Consider the following 17,382-nt stretch of genomic DNA (forward strand, 5'->3'; position numbering starts at 1 on the left):
TCGACCCACCACCCGGGGGAATGAGCATTGGGGTAGGGTGCAATTCAGTCTGGGCGACAGGCAAAGGCAGGGACCGGGGCATGCCGACTCCCAGCATCGCAGACTGGCCCTCGGGATGTGGAATGTCACCTCTCTGGCACTGAAGGAGCCTGAGCTGGTACGGGAGGTTGGAGTAGTACCAACTAGACATAGTTGAGCTCACCTTCATACATAGCATGGGCTCCAGTACCAAATTCCTGGAGAGGGGCTAGACTCTTTACTTTTCCGGAGTTGGCCAAGGTGACAGGTGCTAGGCGGGTATGGGGACACTCACAAGTCCTCGGTCAAGCGCTGCCGTGTTGGAGTATATATATATATATATATATATATATATATATATATATATATATATACATACATACATATATAACTTTGTTAAAAGAAACGCTCAGCGGTAGGGTAAGTGCTCAACAAATAAGGAGCAAAATAATCCAGTGAGTCAAGTAAATTCTTTATGAGACAGTACCTGCCTAATATGCTGTTGGTCCCGTGGTATCTGGCACCAAAACATTACCAGCAGATCCTTAAGTCCTGTAAGTTGCAAAGTGGAACTGCCATGGATTGGACCTGTCAGTGGAGCACATCCCACAGATGCTCAATCGCATTGAGAGCTGGAGAATTTGGATGCCAGGGCATCACCTTGAACACTTCATCATGTTCCTCAAACCATTCCCTAAAAGTGTGTGCAGTGTGGCAGGGTGCATTATCCTGCTGAAAGAGGCCACTGCCATCAGGTAATACCATTGCCATGAAGGGGGGTACCTAGTCTGCAACAATTTTAAAGTAGATGGCACATGCCAAAATATATCCACATGTATGGCCAGACCCAGGGTTTCCCAGCAGAACATTGCCCAGAGCATCATACTCCCTCCACCGTGTCATCTTCTCACAGTGCATCCTGGTGTCATCACTTCCTCAGGCAAATGGCACACACGTACATAGCTAGCCACGTGATCTAAAAGAAAACAGGACTCATTGGACCAAGTGATCTTCCTCCACTGCTCCAAGGTCCAATTCTGATAATCGCGTCCCCATTGTAGGTGCTTTCGATGATGGAAAAGGATCATCATGGGCACTCCGATCAGTCTGCAGCTACTCAGCCCCATACGCAGGGTGCAATGCATTGTGTTGTGACACATTCCTTCCGTCGTTAAAATTTTCTGTGACTTGTGCCACAGTAGACCTTGTCAGTTCAGATGAGCCTTGGGCGCCCAACACCTCGTTGCCCGTGTGTGGATTGTCCCTCCTCAGATCAGGTCCGATCAGATCAGGCCATAACAATTTGGCCCTTTTCAAAGTCACTCAGGTCTTTACTCCTACCCATTTCTCTTGCATCCAACACGATGACTATGAGAACTGATTTTTCGCTTACTATCTAATCTACCCAGACCTTGACACGTGCCCTTGTTTGGAGAGGATCATTGTTATTTGGTTCACCTGTGAGTGGTCATAATGTTTTGGCCCATCAGTGTATGTATGTATTGTACACACACACACACACACACACACACACACACATATATATATACACTCACCGGCCACTTTATTAGGCACACCTGTCCAACTGCTCGTTAACGCAAATTTCTAATCAGCCAATCACATGGCAGCAACTCAATGCATTTAGGCACGTAGACATGGTCAAGACGATCTGCTGCAGTTCAAACCGAGCATCAGAATGGGGAAGAAAGGTGATTTAAGTGACTTTGAACGTGGCATGGTTGTTGGTGCCAGACGGGCTGGTCTGAGTATTTCAGAAACTGCTGATCTACTGGGATTTTCACGCACAACCATCTCTAGGGTTTAGAGAGAATGGTCCGAAAAAGAGAAAATATCCAGTGAGCGGCAGTTCTGTGGGCGAAAATGCCTTGTTGATGCCAGAGGTCAGAGGAGAATGGCCAGACTGGTTCGAGCTGATAGAAAGGCAACAGTAACTCAAATAACCACTCATTACAACCGAGGTATGCAGAAGAGCATCTCTGAACGCACAACACGTCGAACCTTGAGGCAGACTGGCTACAGCAGCAGAAGACCACACCAGGTGCCACTCCTGTCAGCTAAGAACAGGAAACTGAAGCTACAATTCGCACAGGCTCACCAAAATTGGACAATAGAAGATTGGAAAAATGTTGCCTGGTCTGATGAGTCTCGATTTCTGCTGCGACATTCGGATGGTAGGGTCAGAATTTGGCGTCAACAACATGAAAGCATGGATCCATCCTGCCTTGTATCAACGGTTCAGGCTGGTGGTGGTGGTGTAATGGTCGGGGATATTTTCTTGGCACACTTTGGGCCCCTTAGTACCAATTGAGCATCGTGTCAACGCCACAGCCTACCTGAGTATTGTTGCTGACCATGTCCATCCCTTTATGACCACAGTGTTCCCATCTTCTGATGGCTACTTCCAGCAGGATAACGCGCCATGTCATAAAGCTCGAATCATCTCAGACTGGTTTCTTGAACATGACAATGAGTTCACTGTACTCAAATGGCCTCCACAGTCACCAGATCTCAATCCAATAGAGCACCTTTGGGATGTGGTGGACCGGGAGATTCGCATCATGGATGTGCAGCCGACAAATCTGCAGCAACTGCGTGATGCTATCATGTCAATATGGACCAAATTCTCTGAGGAATGTTTCCAGTACCTTGTTGAATCTATGCCACGAAGGATTAAGGCAGTTCTGAAGGCAAAAGGGGGTCCAACCCGGTACTAGCAAGGTGTACCTAATAAAGTGGCCAGTGAGTGTATATATATATATATATAAGTATTCATTTATATAACCCGTGAATCAAGTAAATTCTTTATGAGAGAGTACATGCCTGTTTCATGCCGATTATTTTGCTCCTTATTTGTTGAGCACTTTCCCTACTGTTAAGTGTTTCTTTTAACAAAGTATATATATATATATATGGTAACACTTTAGTATGGGGAACGTAGTCACCATTAATTAGGTGCTTATTAGCATGCAAATTAGCAACATATTGGCTTTTAATTGGTCATTATTACGTACTCATTAATGCCTTATTCTGCATGGCCTTATTATACAACCAGTAAGCCATTAACTATGAGTTTTCCCTCTATAACCTCAGAATTATTGCTTATTAGTAGTACCATCTCAATATGCTTTGCTTAGTATGGACTTAATAAGGTGGAAGTACCACAAGAAGGGTTATTCTCCCTTACTAACACTTAATGAATATGGTCTGTTCTTACATAACAAAACACAAAACTACAAGTGTTAATAGTGTGAAATTACTGTAAATTAAGTTTTTGTTACTTAGAATATGTTCCCCATACTAAAGTGACATCCTGATCATTACTAATTCACTAGTATTTAAGTTTTTTTTATGTTCCCCATACTAAAGTGTTACCATATATATATATATATATATATATATATATATATATATATATATATATATATATACACTACCGTTCAAAAGTTTGGGATCACCCAAACAATTTTGTGTTTTCCATGAAAAGTCACACTTATTCACCACCATATGTTGTGAAATGAATAGAAAATAGAGTCAAGACATTGACAAGGTTAGAAATAATGATTTGTATTTGAAATAAGATTTTTTTTACATCAAACTTTGCTTTCGTCAAAGAATCCTCCATTTGCAGCAATTACAGCATTGCAGACCTTTGGCATTCTAGCTGTTAATTTGTTGAGGTAATCTGGAGAAATTGCACCCCACGCTTCCAGAAGCAGCTCCCACAAGTTGGATTGGTTGGATGGGCACTTCTTTGAGCAGATTGAGTTTCTGGAGCATCACATTTGTGGGGTCAATTAAACGCTCAAAATGGCCAGAAAAAGAGAACTTTCATCTGAAACTCGACAGTCTATTCTTGTTCTTAGAAATGAAGGCTATTCCATGCGAGAAGTTGCTAAGAAATTGAAGATTTCCTACACCGGTGTGTACTACTCCCTTCAGAGGACAGCACAAACAGGCTCTAACCAGAGTAGAAAAAGAAGTGGGAGGCCGCGTTGCACAACTGAGCAAGAAGATAAGTACATTAGAGTCTCTAGTTTGAGAAACAGACGCCTCACAGGTCCCCAACTGGCATCTTCATTAAATAGTACCTGTTAGAGCCTGTTTGTGCTGTCCTCTGAAGGGAGTAGTACACACCGGTGTAGGAAATCTTCAATTTCTTAGCAATTTCTCGCATGGAATAGCCTTCATTTCTAAGAACAAGAATAGACTGTCGAGTTTCAGATGAAAGTTCTCTTTTTCTGGCCATTTTGAGCGTTTAATTGACCCCACAAATGTGATGCTCCAGAAACTCAATCTGCTCAAAGAAGTGCCCATCCAACCAATCCAACTTATGGGAGCTGCTTCTGGAAGCGTGGGGTGCAATTTCTCCAGATTACCTCAACAAATTAACAGCTAGAATGCCAAAGGTCTGCAATGCTGTAATTGCTGCAAATGGAGGATTCTTTGACGAAAGCAAAGTTTGATGTAAAAAAAATCTTATTTCAAATACAAATCATTATTTCTAACCTTGTCAATGTCTTGACTCTATTTTCTATTCATTTCACAACATATGGTGGTGAATAAGTGTGACTTTTCATGGAAAACACGAAATTGTTTGGGTGATCCCAAACTTTTGAACGGTAGTGTATATATATATATATATGTATGTATCACATACTTGTTTTATTTCATCTTATTTAGACTATTTTTCTTGCATTCTTAATTGTACCAACAAGGCAAGTAAAATTCCTAGTGCATGTAATACACATGGCAATAAAATTCTTTCTGATTCTGATTCTGATTAGTATTTGGCTGGTGGCTGGTGGACATTTTTTCACTGTGATTAGTGGCTACTGCGTCTTTTTTTCCTCTTGTCAGATGCCTAGGGCAGATACCTTCAAATATAACAGCTGGTCTGAGATGAGGCTGGTTCTTGGAGGGGAGTCTGACAGAAGCCATGTCCAATCTTCCTCCAGTGTGCTCTGTTAGAATGAAATGAGAGGTGTCATGAGATCTTGACAACAGAAGCAAGGAGAAAAATCCTCAAAGCAAAGTGTCTCTTGATTTCCCCATATAAATTTAAAGATGATGGAATTTCTTTAATGTTTACAGCAGGTCATAATGATAGCTACTGTGGTTTCATGGGATTACGTGTGTGTGTGTGTGTGTGTGTGTGTGTGTGTGTGTGTGTGTTAGGAGATGACGGAGTCCCACAAGTCTGGAACGTGCCCACGTGCACAAACCTCATCGAAGACAAATTCATCCAAGTCTACTTCCTCAAAGCAATCCTCCTCTTCCTCCTCAACGTCGGGGTGCAAAGCAGCACCTGAAGCCAGAGCAGAAGCCAGCCTCTTCCTCAGAATGTAGCCCCTCCAGTGCGCCTGGAGGTACCCAAGGAAGGGAAAAGGTAGAGTGGTCCTCATGAATCACAGGACAAATGTAAATATTGTGTGTTATCCCGTTAGGGAAATAAAGCATGTTAACCTTTCTTTTAATTGCTAAGCTTTCTGATGTCTGAACTCTGCATGACTCCGGGGCTGCTCAGAGACAAATAGAACTGCAGCATGCCTCTAAATTCACCAATTCCCAACGGGGGTTGGGATGGGGAGGGGGGGCACTGCTTCATGTCCAGCCGGACAGGAATCCTTGAGCTCCCACCACCTCTTTGGAATCTGATTAATCATTCTGTGCCCCACAAACCCCTCCAACCACACACACACACACACGCACGCACACACGCACGTGCGCGCACACGCTGCAGCTAGCTCCACATCCCCACCACAAACCACTCCTCAGTACCTTGGAGGGGCCCTACAGGACTCATCAAACACTTTGAAGGGGGAAAGGGGGAGGGGGTTTTCGGGGTGATGACTAGCATGCTTTTCGCTGCGCTAGGTTCTGATTCCCTGCAACCAGATTAACTAAGTAAGGCAAAGTAGCGCATAAGAAGCCTGAGGATGGACAGTCAAGCATATAAAATGACTGTTTTCACATGTTCATGCTAGTAACAATGCTGAGGAATTTTGTTTGTAGTTGGGGGATCTATCAGACAATTTGGCAAGTAACAGTCAGTCTTTTTTCTACTCTAAAAACACAACCAGGCTGGTGAAATAATGATTTTGAAACACTGGAGTTTGTTCCCCACATTGCAAACATCTTTTAACAGAGGAATTTCACTGTTGGGACTTGTGCACATAATTCTAATGGGTGTACTGGAAAAAGTTAAAGCATAAATCATTTTAAGTAATTAAAAAAGTAGGTTGACTGTTTGAATTCATGTCAAAGGTCACAAATGAATAACTGTTCCAGATTTCAGCCAAGTTACAAGTCTTATACCTGGATGACAGTCGCAGCAAAGTGTTGTCCAAGGATGCGCCGTTCGGTGTAGGAGGGTCCTGAAGTCACTCTGCTTCCCTTAGCTGATCGTCCTCCTTCACTTTCTGCTGTGGGGGGGCTGCAGATGCCCCTGCATTGCTGTCTGTATCCCCTCCAGTGCTGCTGAATCACTGCCGCTGCTGTACTGCTTGCACACACACACGCACACACACACACACACACACACACACGTGCATGCACACACACAAACAAATGAGGGGTACACATGACGTCATAGCCACTCTCTCTTTCAGAACATGGATTTATTTCTGAACAAACATCTGGAGAGCAGGACTCTGGAGGGTTTGGGCCAATCCAGGGCCATTCATATTGGGAGATGTATTGTCCTCCCAGAGATAGCACCGTGTTAATGATGAAGCTTCGTGTTAAAGTGAATAAGATGTTCAACATCATGTGTTATAAATCAAATGTAAGGGAGGTGGGTGTGTGGGTGTATGGGGGGGGGGCAATGATTACAAATGCTCTGCAGCAGCAGAAACTAATAAAAAGCAAAGATGGAATAAAAAATCGTCTTGAGGTTATAATTACTTTTGGAGCTCCTGCTTTTGACAGAGAGTTAGGGGTGCCTTTTCAAGATGGGAGGGGGTTGGATTCTCCTGTGAGCTGGAGCTATTGGCGTTGGTGCTGCTAAGAGTTAACGCCATCTTCGTGACGCTCTTTGACTCATCGGGCAGCTGCTCCAGTGTTAAATTCTCCTGAAAAGACCAGCCTCGGCCGTCATCCCCAGTCAGACGAAGCGGCACAATCTTGTGCGACTCACTGCTCCTGAGGGATGCTATCTCAGGGCATTCCCCAAGCCTCTCAGCGTCACTGTCGTCCCAGTCATGTGTTAGGTCAGCTGCAGTGTGGACTGTGTCCTCGTGTTTCTCTGATACAGCTGAGTCGCCATATTCATGGGCGTACCTCTGCTCCTCAGCCAGCTGCAGAGCCTCCTTGCAGTGTCGGCACAAGATTTTTGGGCCTTCAAGGGCCGACGGGGCAACCCTGTGAACAGACACACAGACAGACATGCCGGTTTAAGTCTTGCTGGCCTTTTTTTAAGGTGTTAATGCGTGCAGAGGTAAGTGACCCTGATTGATTTGTGACATACAAAGACGCACACACACAGTAAAAACTCCAGCCTAGAGGGCGCATCTGGGTAGCGTAGCGGTCTATTCCGTTGCCTACAAACATGGGGATCTCCGGTTTGAATCCCCGTGTTACCTCCAGCTTCGTCGAGGGTCCCTACAGACCCAAGTGGCCGTGTCTGCGAGTGGGAAGCTGGATGTGGGTATGTGTCCTGGTCGTTGGACTAGTGCCTCCTCTGGTCAGTTGGAGAGCCTGTTCAGGGGGGAGGGGGAACTGGGGGGAATAGCTTGATCCTCCCACGCGCTACGCCCTCCTGGCGAAACTCCTCACGGTCAGGTGAAAAGAAGCGGCTGGCGACTCCACATGTATCAGAGGAGGCATGTGGTAGTCTGCAGCCCTCCCCAGATCAGCAGAGGGGGTGGAGCAGAGATCAGGATGGCTCAGAAGAGTGGGGTAATTGGCCGGATACAATTGGGAAGAAAGGGGGGGGGGATCCGAAAGAAAGAAAAAAATTCCAGCCTAGATAAGATGGAGATGGTGCAATACAGAATCAAACACCCTACATGTTTGATGGGTTCAATTTTGTTCCAAAATTACATAACCGCTACTAAAATTACTAGACTCATCACTTTTAAACCATGTTTGCTGACATTTAAGAAAAACATATTTTGGAAGTAACAGCTAATTTCTAGGTTTCTGACCATCAGAAATGGAAAAAAAATTCATCACAGAATAACATAAATTTGAGTTATAAGGGATGACTCTCAGGTAACACTCATCCCTAAAAATGAACAAAAAAAGTAAAACTGATCGTAGAATTAATAAAATGCTGTAATGTATGTTCAGTATTTTGGTTTTAGCTAAACTAAATTCACCATAGTGGATCCGTTCCATTTATTCCGTTTAATCATAAAAATAAAGTTTTACGTAAAATCTCAAATAATGAACAGATTTAGCTCATGCTGACCTTTGACTGTCAAAAGTGAGGTTTTACTCAAAAGAATGCACATTGTGTGCATCTGTCTGCCTGTTTCTGTGCATGCTCATGCTCTAATACCATATAATGTCTCTTTCATAAAGGGGGATTAAGCCGCTACAAAGCCATCTCAATAGAAAGTTAATTAATCTATTAACAATGCTTGGCTCTGCTTCCCCCGCCACCTCCCAACCATCAACCCTGAGGGCCCAGAGACACTTCAGTACCCACCCAGTCTGGGAGGCTGGTAGCCTTAGGTAGTGCAGCCCTCTCTTCATAATGAACCAGCTATCTATTCTCAGTGTGACAGGGGGCAAGAGAGGAGAGGAGAGGTCCAAAGGGACCCTGACCTCTCTGAACACCCCTCCCCGTACCTGCTGGTTCACTCCAGGGTCACCCAGAAAGTGTTGTCAGAAAAAGACAGGGGTTAGGAAAGTAAAAGATTTAAAATATTCAAAGATGGCACATCAAGCATGGCTACTGAAACAATTTAAAATTGTTGAACATGGAAAAACCCCACATTTCGCAGTAGAACAACGAATTGTATGAACATCAGGGAAGTATAGGGGATTGTGTGCAGTAAAATGACAATTTTAAATAAAATCAATCAGTGTCTGTACCTGAAGATGTGAATTTTGTGAGTTTAAGACTAAGCTGCTCCCTTTTTAATGATTTTTCTATCTTCTAACTTTTTCCTTTGGCTGCTAGACCATAGCAACTAGCAGTTGTCAAAGCTCTATATTTTCCTACCTTGCGCCATATTAAAAATATTTATTGTACAGTTAGGTAGCAGGGGAGGATTATTGAGAAAATAGGGTAGCCTGAGGTACTAGAAAACCATAAAAAGGGCTACCTTTCTTGAAATTTACAGTAACTTGTAAAGATAAAATCACAGACAATACAAGGGGCCAAAGGTAGCAATATTTTTTCCTCAGCTGTTACCTGGCACTTCTTTATCTTAGACAATCACGGATACAGCAGTATTGTGTCATCAGCCATCTGTGGATCAAACAGTCCTTCTTACTATCGATTGCATGTAGTGTTTATATTGGGGAATCTTGCCTTATTCTACTCCACTTACCATTTCGTTTCACTCTGGATAAAACTGGCAGGTTAATGGCTAAAAACTAAAATGTATTGCGAGGTGGAGGCTTTTTGGATTGAAACAGAGTCTACAGTCCATCATCCTACACCCTGATCAAAAATGTTGTGAAACCTTACCACTAATAGTTCTTTCTACCTTACAGAAACAAGGAGATGAACTGCAACTTTCCTCACTTCCCCTAAACCTTTCTCTGACTCCAGGTCAGGCCAGGGGTTAAATGACTGCACTGGTCCCTGCTAAGCCCTCAGAATGGTCCATTGTCCGTCAGCCAAGGGGAGCAGAGGGCACACGGTAAGGGGTGAAGCAAAGGGGAGCATCCCCCTGAGCCCCAAGCCATAGGAGTCCTTGGGCTGACCCGTGCGGGCAGCCGTCTCCATGTTTCATCTTTTGTGCTGTGCAATTCAGAGGGGTCATGATGATAAGCAGTGAGCAGACCACCGTTTCAAGTGTTGGTGGTCTATGCTCTGTCGATATGTGTGTGTGTGTGTGTGCGTGCGTGTCTGTGCGCCTATACGTGTGTATTTGAAGGCCAGTGACATCGAAGAACTTGTGAAAATAGTTGGACGTTGTTTTAAGGCTCATTGCACCCTGTGTATCAGACATAACATGAGGATATCTGAAATTCCTGAGTGGTTCATCTCTGCATGTCTGAGTCAATAATTGCGAGGGCAAAAAGGGAAAGGTGATCTCGCTAAAGTGAGCTTTGTTGTTTAGTTTCTGCTATTGACAGAAATTCATTTCTGTCCTAGTTTGTTTATTTTTCAGTGTTTTTGTTCTTTCAAGAAGTGTGTCCTAGTTTCTTTGTCTCACCTGCATCATTTTTTTTTTGCTCTCTCGTCTTTCTTTTTTAGTGTTTATGTGAATAAACAAGCTAATTGAACTGCCCTGAAAGAGTTCTATTCAAGTGATTTAATTTTGGATGATTTAAAGAAATGCTTTTTTCCCCTCATTCCTATGCTTCCCTTACAACATATTATGGTATTTCCCTTGAATAAATACCTGGCTTGGATGTAAGGGGACTGGAGTAGTGGGTGAGAGTAGGCATGTTATTTGGTGTGTCGAGTGGTCACCTCCCATTGCAGGTATTTTATTGCGTTAGGGGCCTCCGCAGCTAATGCTGATTTCCCAGAACCAATGACAAAACCTACACTCACCTACAATAGACATCCATATGCTGCACTGACAGAGCATCACCTCAATAGACAAGTGTTTTCCACTCACCTGAGTTCTGTGCTGTGCTGTTGCTGTAAAGCACAAGTCTGCTGAAGCTGTGCCTGACAGAAGGCAAGGAAGCTGCCTGAGAGCAGCATGCCATCATGGACAGCAGGGGGCAATGGAACAGGATTTGCCACCTGTGCATCAATGGTCTTCAAGAAAGGCAGTGCCCTCTGCAGAGTCGACCTGTGAAGTAGAACAAGTTGTGTAAAATGCCAGTTGTTAACAAGTAAAGTTAATTTATCCAAATGCAAGTTTTATTTAATTGATTGATCACTAAATCCCAGAGATCGATTCAAAATGAAACAGTCTTTAGTGTTGTTGTGTCAGCACTTTCCTCACTGCAGAGTTTGAAAAAAAACCCATGTTTGAACCTGAATTTTAATTATCGATGTTGTATCTGCTGTTTAAGGTCTTCTACAAGCTTGTTCTGCAATAGTTAATTGTTAGCCCCACAGGAACTTTGCTTCTAATTCAAACCCATCACTATCTGCTTCATTCCTTTGCATTCAGCTGCTATGGAGAAGAAGTAAATTACTATGCACCATTTTTTCCCCCACGAAAGTCCAAGCAAACAGTAACTATTAAAATGAGCAACCACAAAAGTGTTCAACATATGGATATTCCTGGATGAGCTAGCCCCGGTCTTAAGTCTTGAAAAACGCCAGTGACAAAAGTATGAAAAAGGGCATTATGTTTGCATTTAAATCTTCAGGATCATAGCTTTAATTCAAAGGGGTTTATTTTCGAATAGTACTTAAACAAAATTCAATCATTGCAAATTATTGGTTGTGGTACTATATCTGGCATCAAACCGTAATACGGCAATGAATTTGAAAAGAAAGAAATTGAGGAAGGAAGAGCTCTTAAACTATCAATTGTTTGATCATGTTCTTTTCAAGTAATTCAAGAACCATCAAATTATTTTTACAGACAAAGCAATCTTGAACATACTGCCCACCGTTGCAATAATGCAAGCGTCTTGCTGAATCCAATAGTGTAAACAACAGTGCATTCAGAGAAGATTAATGGCCACAAGAGGAATACGGAGTCCAAACCAAGGTTGACATTATAGACCCCGCAGAGACAGGAAAGTTTGCCTCCATGCTCCAAGGGAGGAAGGGGGTTCTGGTTAAACAGTGGGATTCCCTCAGGGTCAAGGAATGTAACTACATGTTGTTCAAAACCTTGGGAGGAATGCTCCAGGCCTTGGCTCAGGAGTATCAGCAGGGCAAGGTACATTTCCCACAATGGCTTGTAAATCCTCAAATACATCAGCCAATTTTATTTTACCAGCCAATATGATTATTAGAACATAATAGTATGGGGGCATCCAGGTGGCGTGGGTGTCTATTCTGTTGCCTACCAACACAGCGTTCGCTGGCTCGAATCCCCATGTTACCGCCGGCTTGGTCAGGCGTCCCTACAGACAAAATTGCCTGTGTCTGCGGGTGGGAAGCCGGATGTGGGTGTGTGTCCTGGTCGCTGCACTGGTGCCTCCTCTGGTCGGTCAGGGTACCTGTTCGGGGGGAGGGGGAACTGGGGGGAATAACGTGATCCTGCCACACACAACGTTCCCCCTGGCAAAACTCCTCACTGTCAGGTGAAAAGCGGCTGGCGACTCCACATGTATCGGAGGAGGCATGTAGTAGTCTGCAGCCGGGATTGGCAGAGAGGGTGGAGCAGCGACCGGGACAGCTCGGAAGATTGGGGTAATTGGCCGGGTATGACTGGGGAGAAAAAAGGGGGACAAAATCGCCCCCCCAAAAAAAACAAAAAAATTACATATATATATATATATATATATATATATATATATAGAAACAGTATTTGTTAATAATGGCTTCTTACTAAAACTTGTGTCTAAGGAAGATAAACTTAACAAGCCACTACAAAATGTTCTGTGTCTGACAGATGGCTAGTGTGAATTTCCCATCCTTACTGTGAGACAGCTAGCCAGTTAGTTAACAAACTCGGTACAAGTCATATATTTTGTTGTTACTTCTGCTGACCGTTTTTTTTTTATCTTAAAAGGCATATGGGTACTCCAATCACCTTAGAATATTTTATTTATCAAGAAAAAAGAGATGAGGGAAGATCCAGAGCAGAACTATCTTTGAGCACAAGTCTTTTTTTAACAAGTTTCTACAACTTGAACCTTGAGGCGAGGCTTTTAGAAGCTGATGTTCTGTCGTTCACAGAGTAGAGCATGTAACTACATTCCAAACCTTATTTCATGAGACTAACAAGACCTAACATAATAAGTGCAGTAGACAGTGAATATGTCTTATGCTGTCCCTTCATGCAGTGTTATTTGAACTGTGTTCTGTTTCTGTGCTGGCCTTGCAAACTGACAAATACCAGGACTGCATATTTTGTATTGTGTACTAAAAATGTACGTAATCGCATGGTACATTAAGCCGCTAAGGATGAAAGGTCTCCAGCAAATGGCACGTTAGATAGTAGAAGCTTTTAAAAGGAGAATGGATCCCTGTTTTAGTGAAGGTCTGGTGTAGAGGTAACCGGGGCCTGAGGCTAAGGATGTACAAGTTGAGGAATCCCAACTATCTGCCAGAGAAACAGACTCAGAGCAGAGCATCGAGCCAAATGCGGTCCATGTTCAGTGGGAAAATGTGGAACTGGAAAGTCATGGGACACTAGAGAAAGGCAGTAATAAAGTCAGAAAAAAATACAAATCTTCAGAGCACATAGTCCAACAACTGCATTTTTAAGATAATTGATTCCTGGAGCACTTTCTGATCCTAAATTAAAGAAAGCCGATACTATAGTGTCACCACACAAGGATCTGGCTAGAGCAAAAAAAATTATTTTGCATGGAATCAAAATGCTTGACTTTTTTGTATACGGTACGTTGCAGTGTTTCTCACTGTATAGCTTATTCAATTACATGACCAGCTCAAAGTTTTCCCCTTGTTAATGAATGAATGAATGGATGGATGGATGGAGTTTTTTAAAGGGTAATGTGATACACAGCTTCAGTTTGTCTCTGCCCTGTCCATACGGGGCAGAGACAAAATACTGATTTCTGTATTGGAAAGCAAGGTGGAAGAGTGCATGTCTCTGAAATATGAGCTTGCCATTTTTCTTTAGTTACTGCTCACTGACATCAGACTACCTAGAAATCTTTGGTACTATATTACTAATCGGAGTGAGACTAGCAGCACAGCAAGGATAAAGAATTCAACTGAAAGAGGATGGCCCAACTGTGTGTTTTTCATTAAAAACACCTGTAACTCACCCAAGCAGGTGGAGAGAAAAAAAAGTCTCCAAACCAGTCCAATGACCATTAGCAAAGCCGATGGTAGCATGAACTTGGTACCACTGGTGGTATCGTAATCTTACAAAAAACCTTTATTCTTCTCTGTTCACATACTTGTAACAAATTGGCAGCAAATAAATGTTTCCATCTTTACGCCAGTATAAGGCAAGGAATTTCTGCAACCCTGCCACTACCCTAATACAGAAACAGAACCACGAAGGACCAGATCTGTGTACTATCAAGGGTAACGGGGTTTTGTTGTGGCCCACTTGGTTTGTCTGACACAGATCAGGATTAGATTCCAGCCCTACAGGCATGTCGTCTGGCTGGCCTTCTTTAAATGAAGCTGTAAACCCAAATAGGACCTTTTGATTGTTACATGAGCTCACCGAGGTGGGGAATGTAATTAGATTCAGAAAGGGACGCCAATCAGATAGTACCTGAGAGAGCAGAATATGGACGTTTGTATGTAATGATTGAATGCCTTGAGTTGTTGATGTTTACAATAGATGATGCACATTAAATAACTGGGGAAATTGAGTTTCCCTGGTTCCAGAAAACAAAAGGAGCCATGTTTAGCATGTCTAGCAGAAATGTTTTTCATGTTAATTTCTTAATCAAATGCACTTCTTTTGCTCTGATGTTATTCGTTTGTGTATTTGTCAAGGTTGTTGAAAACCACAATTTGTTTAGGGCACACATTTTAACAGTGAAATTCTTCAGGCTGTAAAATGCTCTTTTAAGGAGATATTACATGTTACGCACCTCATACAAGAAGAAAAAAATACTTTTTAGGGATGCTTTGATTTTCCCTTTTTTTTTTTTTTTTTTTTGGACTTTCCTTCAAGCTAAAGCTACATTGCCAACAGTTAGCTGTTATTCTGAACTCTTCCTAAATAGAAATAAATTTCAGTGCAATCCTCCTCTCTGCTAGTGGGAAACACTGTTCTTGGCTCCTGCTCCTCCAGCTGCGTCGTCCCCCTCTGGTCTGCAGGAACGCAGGCCCGTATTTCATTTAGTGAAGACTTCCTCCAAAACAACAGCCTCTCAAAGCAGCCCGATTAATCAGGCCCAGTGCTTTCTTCTTCCCCTTCTCCTAGATCAGGGGCCACTCGCAGCGAGTGTAATTCTTAGCATTGGCCTTTTGGTACTTTAATTTAGCTGGTGTTATCGCTGGCGGGGGATGAAAGGCCCAGGGCATGAGCAGGGAAATACAGGGGGTTATTTTCACTGTTGGCATTAGAGGTTAGGTAAAGTTCAACCAAACTCTTTTGCTGAGCTTCAGTTAAGACTTCAGGCAGGAAAATATCCACTGGCACAGCAGTGTAACCCTGTTACCTAGTTTTGGTCTCTTGACAGTGAAATGTCACATTAGCAAAACGTTGGTCTGTAAGATATAGTATAAGTATGTATCAAACTATAAAGTAACTCGCACACAATTAAAGTGCTTGCTGAGTGTTGCCAGTCTTGACCTTGACAGGCCACAAGTAAAATAAGAATTTATTTAAATATGTTCAGTTAAGGGCATCCGGGTTAAGGGCATCGGGGTAGCGTGGCGGTCTATTCCATTGCCTACCAACACGGCGACTGTCGGTTCGAATCCCCGTGTTACCTCTGGCTTGATCAGGCATTCCTACAGACACAATTGGCCGTGTCTGCGGGTGGGAAGCCGAAAGTGGGTATGTGTCCTGGTCGCTGCACTAGCACCTCCTCTGGTCAGTTGGGGTGCCTGTTCAGGGGGAGGGGGAAATGGGGGGAATAGCGTGATCCTCCCACGCTCTATGCCCCCCTGGGTAAATGCCTCACTGTCAGGTGAAAAGAAGCAGCTAGCGACTCCACATGTATCAGAGGAAGCATGTGGCAATTTTATTTTACCCGCCAATATGATTATTAGAAGATAATAGTATGGGGGCGTCCAGGTGGCGTGGCTGTCTATTCTGTTGCCTACCAACACGGGGTTCGCTGGTTTGAATCCCCGTGTTACCTCCGGCTTGGTCGGGCATCCCTACAGACACAATTGGCTGTGTCTGCTGGGGGGATGCCGGATGTGGGTGTGTGTCCTGCACTAGCGCCTCCTCTGGTCGGTCGGAGCACCTGTTCTGGGGGGAGGGGGAACTGTGGGGAATAACGTGATCCTGCCACACGTTACGTCCCCCTGGCAAAATTCCTCAATGTCAGGTGAAAAGCAGCAACTGGCGACTCCACATGTATCGGAGGAGGCATGTGGTAGTCTCTAGCCCTCCCCCGGATCGGCAGAGGGAGTGGAGCAGCAACTGGGATGGCTCGGAAGAGTGGGGTAATTGGCCAGGTATAATTGGGGAGAAAAAAGAGGGAACCCCCCCCCCCAAAAAAATGATGTATATATATATATATATATATATAAAACGTTTTTTTTCCGAAACCGTCAATGGTGTTGTAAGTGCTCAACTAATGAGGAGCACAATATCAACACAGATACAGGGGAAAAAAAAGTTTAATGCATCTCAGTACAGACCTGTTTCATACCAAGTCCAGTTGCACTTGATTCAACTCCTTTGGATAACCATGACCTGGATGAATGAGAACATTCACAGACATGCATCTCGCACTCATCAGCTGGTAATCTATTAGATTAATAATATATCAATAATTATTAGATTTATAATAGATTAATAATAATCTATAGTATTAATATATTCTATTATTCAAGGTTGACATATCAGGTTTGCAAATAATAAAATACTTTTCTGGAGACCTGATTCTTTGCAGACCTGATATGTCAACCTTGAATAATAGAAATGAATTGGCCACCAGCTGTAGACACCGAAAAAAATATCTCCTTTGTAACTATAAGTAAAACGTCTTTATTATCCCCCCCCCATTAGATGATACACATATGACATTTATTAGTTTTTTTTTAAATATTTTAACTGCCTGTCCTTCCAACTGTGCCCCAACACCACCCTTCTATATAATTCACATAAATTACCTTGTTATAGTTTTAATGTATGCCATTTCAACAGTGCCCTGGCCCCAAAATGCTTTTCAAAACAAGCTTCAGTCCCATTGGTTGTAATGTTTTCAACCCATCCATTGGTTGCTGTGCATCATAAATACCTACCCCATTGGCTGTTATAGTTTGAATGTTTCCTCATCTGATTGGTTGCTGTCCAACCGAAATTAAGGGCGTGACGCTGGGCACCATAAATTTTATGATTCTTTGTTGAACCACATTAGCAGCTGATGAGTGCGTGACACACGAAACAGGCCTGTACTGCAATGTATTAAAACGTTTTTCCTGTATCTGTGTTGATATTCCGCTCCTCATTAGTTGAGCACTTATAA

The 17,382-nt window shown here is 43.2% G+C and overlaps 1 protein-coding gene across 1 annotated transcript in view; it reads right to left on the minus strand.

The window, feature by feature from the left end:
• lrriq1 (leucine-rich repeats and IQ motif containing 1) overlaps positions 1-17,382 on the minus strand; it is a 56,732-nt gene that overhangs the window by 17,018 nt on the left and 22,332 nt on the right. The window contains exons 13-17 of the mRNA XM_056282387.1: positions 10,785-10,964; positions 6,943-7,398; positions 6,355-6,538; positions 5,262-5,399; positions 4,914-5,000 (exon numbers count right to left, since the gene is read on the minus strand). Of these exons, the coding sequence (XP_056138362.1) occupies positions 4,914-5,000; positions 5,262-5,399; positions 6,355-6,538; positions 6,943-7,398; positions 10,785-10,964 (1,045 nt within the window). The remainder of the gene's footprint in view (positions 1-4,913; positions 5,001-5,261; positions 5,400-6,354; positions 6,539-6,942; positions 7,399-10,784; positions 10,965-17,382) is intronic.

The sequence above is a fragment of the Lampris incognitus genome, chromosome 6 (genome assembly GCF_029633865.1).
Source record: "Lampris incognitus isolate fLamInc1 chromosome 6, fLamInc1.hap2, whole genome shotgun sequence".
In the NCBI taxonomy this organism is placed as follows: domain Eukaryota; kingdom Metazoa; phylum Chordata; class Actinopteri; order Lampriformes; family Lampridae; genus Lampris; species Lampris incognitus.